Below are 8,733 nucleotides of genomic sequence, written 5' to 3' on the forward strand. Positions count from 1 at the left end.
AACATAAGTACTGTACTGGTTAAACCTAATAAGGATTGAAGCTGAGAGTTTCAAAGAAATAATTAAGCAAAAATCCAATCAAACAAAATTAAATTCAATTAGTCTGCAGAATTGCTAAGGAGGGGGTATTTTAAGTTCTCCCTATTTATGAAAAACATTTATCATAACTTTTCTTTTTTTTAGAAAGAAAGATCTTTTCAAATGTTATACGCTTGGTAAGTATAATTATCTAGGGTGCTTAGGAGCTTCACACTTAGGGCCTCTCCCTTTTTATGAAAGTATATTTATTCCCTGCCCAAAAATATCACTTATTAATTCAATTTCATAAATTAATTCCTTCTCACTTAGTGATTAAGATAAGTAACTTGACCTTTATGAGTGCTTTGTAGTTGTAAACAAAAATAGCTTGCTTGCTTGCCTTTTTAAATTGTAGAAATCCTTCTGTTAATTGGCTTGGCTATCTCTTTATAGCTTTGCATCATTATGTTGCTATAAAAGTACAGTAAAATAATTGGACTAACTTACAAAAAAACTGAGATTTCATCGATGTTTTTATGTAGCATTGGAAACATATAATTTAGAATAAAACTTCTCTATATTTTCAAATGTTAAAGAATGTCTTAAGGTCAGGTAATGTGCTGACTTCTATGACATTATGATGTTTTAAACAATTGAATAACTAATTTTTTTTTAAGGAGTTTAATCAACGTCAAAGTATTATAAATACAGAAACATATATTTAGTCCTGTGCCGATAAAGTTATATGTCATAGTTTTTATAACTAAGTCATCTCTACATGATTTAACTGCGATTCTGTGCATGGCTGAAGTGACAAATAGTTATCGCTGTAAAGGGCTTGTATATGCTAAGTAACTCTAGAACGTAAAAAAAGTAATGGTATTGTGAAGGAACTTAACTAGGAGGAATTTATGTGATTTTCAAAAATGTATTTGACGCTTGGGGTATAAGGAAAAAAATACAGTACTCGGAATGTAACTCAGCTTTTATATATTGGCGATACTCACTATATAAATATTTTCTATTATTTAAAACTTGTTAAAAAAACAATTTCAAAAAAGTATATGTCAGTCTTCAGAAGCGATATGAACTTGGATTTTGAAAAGAACCCTCCTCACAGAATCGTTAACTTTCAATAAAACACACATACCATGAAGTTTTTTATGATACTTGTAAATGAAGATCAGAAGAATGAAACATTAGTTTAATTAATGTTTAATTAACATAGTAGTAAATAGGTCTATTACGTAAAGAACAATGATGGACAATACAAATATCAGACAAAATATAGACTATAATAATAAATAATATTATTAGTTTCAATGTTTATACAATGTCAATATCCAATAATGTTATCAGGCCTTACGTCTGTAGTAACGAGTAGGCTTTACTATTAACACTAAGCGTTTTGGTTGAAAAGGGGAAGATTTGAAGTATCGCGTGTCTAAACTGATGACAAAACTAATCCCTTAGGCTTAAACCTTTGTAATTTAAATTTAGCTCGTTCATTACACAACCTAGTGATGCATGTAGGCATACTCTTAAGACAGATACCTAAACGGTACTAGTCCGGTGCCATATTAGATCTTTTATTATTGTTTTTTATCATGTAAGTACCACTTTAGACCACTGTATCTTTACAAACGAGCACCTTAATAAACCATTATTGTAAATTAAAGTAATCTCAACTCACTTGTAGGCATGTGTGTCTGCATTTCGTAAATATTTGTTAAAAGAATATGCATACTATTCCACAATGAAAAAGGACATTACAACTATTACATTATCAAAATACTATTTTTTTTTTCAATTTCTTGTAAGACAGTTTTACAAATAATACAAACGCCCAAACAACGTAGTTGCTAAATCGTATCGTAGCATTGTGTAAAATGTAATCAGAGTATTCTTTCCACAAAGCGTATGTGCTTTGTTGCTTTGTCGGTTTTTCTTTCTGATGGTATTATATTGTAAACAGAGATTACTACTACACTTAATTAAATTATACTTTTTTATGTACCCTACATGAAAACATTGGATAAAGATCTAGTAAACATAGTAAATGTATGAGTATTAATGAAAAGAATAAATGTACAATGTTCTTATATAAATTACAGCTTTAAAAGTTGTGTCAAGTATGCACGAAGTACATTACGCCTTCATTTACTGTACTGATTAAATATTTAATAGAGCATAAGTTCGTATTTAATTCTTTAAATGGCGATAGTGAGTTTCATGGTGGCTGAATAAGAATAAACCATATAAATGTTTTTAATACATACTATAGTTCAGTTTTGATACAAAATTTAAACGTTTCTCCAGCTGCTATCCTGCTATAAACTGTTATATTGCTAAACATCTAATCATCATAGTGTAATTGGCTGTTTTCAATTCAAAGTCTCTTTGTTGATTTTCTAAATCAATGAATGTTATTTATATACTTTTATGTCACAGAATATATTTCCAAATTTCACTGAATTGTGAGATGAAAACTAAACGTCCCTTCCTAAAGGGGAAACAGAGGAAATTTTAGATTGGAATCCATTCGAGTAAGATAATTTGTGCCAATAGAAGTACATGGCGTGTAAATAACGATACTTTTTAGAACGTTAATATTCTTATCGTTCTTTGTTACTATCGAAAGTAACCAAGAAATACAGTTTTCTTAAGCAGAAACTATTAAGTTAATTGATAATAATTTGATTGCGTTTAAGATATTAATAACAAATGTTACTGTCCATTAAAAGTATGGACGAGTTCCAGTTTCCTATAATGTTAGTACTTATACTATTAAGTAAGCCGTAAACATTCGTACGCGTTTGAATTTCCTTCTATCACATTGACAAATGTTTAAGAATCTTGGAGAGGATCTAGTAAATAGTGCATACTTGAATTTTGCAAACATTTTCAGTATTGATTCTTTCAATGTCTCTGATAATCCTGACTTTACTACTTATGTCCTGCTTCAAACGCTTAAATACTAGTAGAAAGCTCTACCCTTTCTGAGAAAATTCTCAGTTCTGGATAGAACTTAATGCCAGTCCGAGTCACTGTCAATGTCCTGCGATTTAGCAACTTCTCTATGCTCTCCTCCTCCTATTAATGAAAAGGACTCATCCTGAGTTGTACAAGTTCCTGAATTGTATTATATTTTACAATAACTGTAGTAATTGTTTACTGGACAAAAGTGCCCAAAATACCGAGGTGATGGGTTGTCGGGGTGACACATAGACGGCTACCCAAGTTATTCACACGAAGTTAAGCTTATAGCTTATTGTTATAACTTGTTGGTCCATTTTTACTTATGACTATACTTAAATTCGTATCGTTATAAGTAAATGGGAATAAACCACAATTTTACCTCGCGATTTAATAGTGTGTCAGTTTCTTTAATATAGCCTATAAAAACTGTATCGGTTCAAACAAAAAATAGGCTGGGTAACATAAATTATTATTTGATTGGACATATAAGTTATAAAATGACGGATTTTTTGTGTCAGTTAGAGATTTGGAAATGATCTTTACCACGATTAAAACGTATCTAATACATCTTAAATTTACAAACCTTAAAATAAATTATTAATTTAAAAGCTTTACTCTAGTGAAGCCACTTGATCAATTTTCGAAACCATAAGAAATTAAATAACCATAACAAAGTTACAATAAAATTAAAAGTAATAATGGAAACCATTTCGTCTGTTCGATGCAATTCTTTAAATTGAATTCAATGCCGTTTCATTAAAGAAGAAAACTAGAGCAAATCCAAATTGCAACTCTCTCAAGTAAAAGCTTTTGTGGTGATAAAACTTTATGAAGTGTAAGGGAAGGAACTCATTTAACCATTCGTCTCTAGAACGTTTTATCCTTATTAGGTAAACTAAATACTGAACACATCCACACCGTGAAGTTATTGTTATCTTAATTATTTTAGCAACTGTCAAGTCTTGTTAATTAACAGCTTACTTCAATGGTATTCATTTTTACGAAATGTTTATATACTTTCTTAAACATAAAACTAAGCATTGGAACTTGATTGAATGATGTAAAACATTACCTATAATTGGCAGCTATGTAATATTGTTACAGTTAATTATATTTGACAGTCTTATGGTTGCTTTACAGTAATAGAATAGCTTAAGTGCATAGTGATTAAACGTTAACTCTATAAAGATTATAATCTTTAGAACTAACACAAAACAATACCTAATAAGCTATTACAAAAAGTTACTAGTATTATATGAATACAGTTAGTAGTTTTTAAAACTATACTTATAATTTTGTGTAGCACTCCAGTCACTATCCATTTCAAAGGTACTAGACTAGACATAAACTTTTGGATTTTCAACATTTTACGTATATTCACTCATGCCTGATTTGTATGTAACTGTGGCTTCGCTGCTTCGTGGAAAATAGCGACAAGACAAAAATTAAGACAAATTTTAAGTAGACAACAAGGTAAATATTTGGCGTCAGAATTCAGTGTAATATTTTTTATATGAACTTTGATGTAAGTCATGTAAAATTTGTCGATTAAAACTTGTAAAAAATTTAAATTCGTTTGATTTAACATTTAAAAACTATAATTACCAATTTTCTCCTTTCACATTAACATTTGTTCAATAATTTTTTTTTATTTCTGTGTGGTTAAATGATTCATTAAAACATTCTTAAGAGTAACTAATAGTATTATAAGTGAATAGTTTTATAATATAAAAATAATAATATACATTAGGCTTTTAAGACCACATCTGTTTTTTAATATACGAGGCATGTTTTTTAAGTAAATACCTTTTTTAAATTTCTCCGTTCCAGCACTGTGATTGGCATTCCGGACATTTGCGCTGTATATGTGCATCTATTGGCTAGCTCTAGTCGGAAATTCGACAAAAATCGGCCCTGTTTACATCCGGTTTCGAGGAATTCAAAATGGTGCCGCCAAATGAGACTGCCGCCGACTGTGAAGTGCGCGCTGTAATTAGATTTTTAAGTGCTAAAGGTGTGAAATTTATCGAAAGATTAGTGAGGTGTATGGCGAGAACATTATGAGTGACGGAATGGTACGCAAGTGGGTAAGGGCATCTAAAGACGGCGCCACCAACGTTCATGATGAGCAACGCACTGGGTACTGGGGACATTGACGCCACCCAGTGCGTTGCTCATGATGGACGTTGGTGGTGCCGTCTTTAGATGCCCTTACCCACTTGCGTACCATTCCGTCACTCATAATGTTCTCGCCATACACCTCACTAATCTTTCGATAAATTTCACACCTTTAGCACTTAAAAATCTAATTACAGCGCGCACTTTACAGTCGGCGGCAGTCTCATTTGGCGGCACCATTTTGAATTCCTCGAAACCGGATGTAAACAGGGCCGATTTTTGTCGAATTTCCGACTAGAGCTAGACAATAGATGCACATATACAGCGCAAATGTCCGGAATGCCAATCACAGTGCTGGAACGGAGAAATTTAAAAACGGTACTTACTTAAAAAACATGCCTCGTACATGCAATCAATTATAAGACCAAAATATAATACCCCCGCCGCAGCAAACCTGCAGACTAAGCGAATTTCAACTTGTCTGATTAAATTTTTACAAAAATATTTCCATAAATAAGACATATTTATTCCCAATTCAAATAACATTAGATTTAACAGGTGCTTAGGTTTGCTGCTACGGGGAAGGTAAAAAGTGTTTTTTGACCATATGTCAATAGTATAGGATGAAATAAATAAATTTGCCAAATCTTATCAATATATATCCATAAACAAGTAAACTACAACAGTTTTCATTTTCTCCAAAAGAATAACATGGGAATTTTAAATTACACTTTTTTTATTTTCTCCGTGACCGTTAGGCATACCACAGCGCTTCAATATACTAAATTATTTCTTTTTTTAACCTCTACAAAATGGTTGAGAAAGAAATTGCAATTTTTTTTATAGGGTAAAAAAATGGGAAAAACCAATTTTTACCCCATAAAACCCCTCATAAACCCCTGTTCCCATGGTCCGATTATGCTGGTTCGCGAACTCGTTCAAATAAACGTAGGTTTACAAGTTTGTACCAAATTTCATCAAAATCGGATCATTTTTGCTTGAGTTATCACGCTAACGGACACATATATAAATAAATAAATATATATATATATATATATATATATGAATGTTAACGGATGGTGTTTTTGGTCTCTGGGGACCTCAAAACGAAAAAGTAAATCGGTCCCGGGTCTAGGTCTTACCATGAGACCTACGGTAATAGCTTATTCCCTATATGGGAAATTCGCTAAAACAATTTTATTTCATAATCATTTTGGTTATCACTTACACAAATATTTAACCCTTTGGTTTTAAGATTTACTTATTGAATGTGTCAGATTTCCTCAGTACAGTTATACAGTAATACAGTTTCTAGAAAGGCACGCCTGAATTAACAGCTGTAATGCCAGACATTTCCTACCTATCGAGTATTTAAGCCTACACTCTTTCATTCAAATCAACAGTCTCATACACCATCTTAGCTATGAACATGTCTTGGGTGAGTAGTGTAATATAAAATAAAAGTATAACTTAATGACAACTTTTAGTAGGTTTATACTGTACTACATAAAGACTATCACTATATATGTGTTCTATAGAATATCACTATAGAAATAATATGAACGTTTATGATTAAGAACTTAAATAAGTATGGTATTACAGATTTTAGTTCTTGTCGCTGCCTCGTACACCCAGAGTGTGTACTGCAGTTACTACCACGGACCCACCGCCAAGCCTGTCGTCCTCCACAACGGCTACCTGGCAGACACCCATGAGGTAGCAGCAGCCAAGAACGCTCATCTCGCCGCTCTAGCCAAGGAATCTCACTACGGAGGAGAATCAGGTTACGGTCACGGCCAGGAATACAGTGGTTCTTACAGGTATGACGGTCATGATGGAGAGATCAGGTACCACGGACCCACAGCCATCCCACACGTCCTACATAACGGACACATCTCAGACACTCACGAGGTGGCCGCTGCTAAGGCTGAGCATTTCGCCGCTGTAGCCAAGGTCAAGACTCACGGGGGCTACGGTGACCACTACAGTGGCAGATACGTCTCAGACTACGACCATGGACACTCCCATCATGTGGTGCCTTACCATGGACCCCTCGCCAAGCCCGTGGTGCTTAAGTCCGGATACCTGGCAGACACTCACGAGGTCGCTTCCGCCAGGGATCATCATCTGCAGGCTGTGACTCGATCCAGTTATCATGGGAGCAACGATTATCCCTGAATGATTTTAGCTATCTGTCAATAAATTTTTTTCACAATTTGCAAATTCCTATTACTCGCCATTCGACCACAAAGGGTTGATTATTGCTATCACCTATAATTATCATTATATTCGGTCAAAAGATTGTAGAGGAAAAATTAAACATGTTAAGTACTCATTGTCCTTAGTTGTTCCATATTATGTTTGATCATAATACAGTAACTCATGTATATTCTACCACTTTCTATACACAATTATAATGTTTTTTTTGTTAATAATAAAGGTGTTAGCACTTGTTTATAATAGACAAACTCTCATATATCTTGAAGCAATTTAAAAACTTAGAAAACATAACATTTTCAAACATGGAGTAACCCATTTCTAAGTTATTGCTTTTTACAGCAGAGGATAAAGCTTAACAGAGACTAGATGAATAAAATATGTAAATATCTAATAGACTTATTTAAAAAAAATTACAAATCTTAACCAATTAATGAAACAATCAGTCTTCATTGGATTTATAGATACCTCGTAATTCATTATGTATCTTTTGATATATATTTCTAATATAAGTGTTTCTCTTTTTCAGTCATTTAAGAATGAACAGATATAATGCCTAACATTTTAAATAAAAAATGAATAACGCATCAAAATCATTAAAACTATACGTCAACACCAAGTTAACCTGACATCAAAAACCAAGATCGTCAAGCAAAATTAAATAAAGAGATTTAAAACCGTAATTTATTTTGGTATTTTATAGCATTAAAAAAAGAGAACTATTGATCAAATATCTCGAGAAGAATTTATGACATGGGAGTTTTTTATAATTTGACGAAGAAATATACTCCTCTGTACAAACAATACTGTACAAACTCTCTGTATATAGATACTTTCTCTTGTACAAACTCCGGTATGTGCTCCATTTACTGAACAAACATAATCTCAGTGGCCGTGGCCTTTGTTTGGTTCGTCGCTGTGGCTATCCCCTTCACAGTCGTTTATATACTGTCTGATTTTTACAACTGAGGTGGCATTTTATAACTGGTAATTTAGCCGAGACAAGAATGGTAGTCAGAAAGTAATTTCCGTTATAGATTGTCCCCTTAGCCTTGCTTCATTAATTTCAAAGGTCCAGTGCTACTGACCAACTTGCTTAAAACGGGATTTAATCTGAATTGCAATTTACCTTCTAACTACCTAACCTCAGTTGAATTTTTAACCTTAGTCAAATTGTACAACAAACGAAAAAGTTATTGAAAATTAATTTAAAGTAGGCTATTTTCATTTATATTTGAAGAGTGGTTGAGGTAGGTAAATCACTACTCATAGTGTAAATCAACAGGTTTTAAACATATTTTAAACTAGACAATTGTTTTTTTTTTTTTTACATATTTTGCAAAAACAAAACAAAAAGGTTTGTGTTTGATAATAATACAACCAGGGTTTGGACAAAGAATT

At 32.6% G+C, this 8,733-nt stretch overlaps 1 protein-coding gene across 1 annotated transcript; it reads left to right on the forward strand.

The window, feature by feature from the left end:
• The first annotated feature begins 6,527 nt into the window (after window positions 1-6,527).
• On the forward strand, window positions 6,528-7,518 carry LOC129003840 (cuticle protein 5-like). Its single transcript, XM_054432200.1, has 2 exons — window positions 6,528-6,553; window positions 6,718-7,518. Exons 1-2 carry the CDS (start codon window positions 6,539-6,541, stop codon window positions 7,291-7,293), a joined length of 591 nt encoding a protein of 196 aa, XP_054288175.1. The 5' UTR covers window positions 6,528-6,538; the 3' UTR covers window positions 7,294-7,518.
• Window positions 7,519-8,733: the final 1,215 nt, after the last annotated feature.

This window comes from Macrosteles quadrilineatus, unplaced genomic scaffold (assembly GCF_028750875.1).
Source record: "Macrosteles quadrilineatus isolate MER2022 unplaced genomic scaffold, UCM_ALF_1.0 Scaffold_1__1_contigs__length_201487025, whole genome shotgun sequence".
Lineage (NCBI taxonomy): Eukaryota > Metazoa > Arthropoda > Insecta > Hemiptera > Cicadellidae > Macrosteles > Macrosteles quadrilineatus.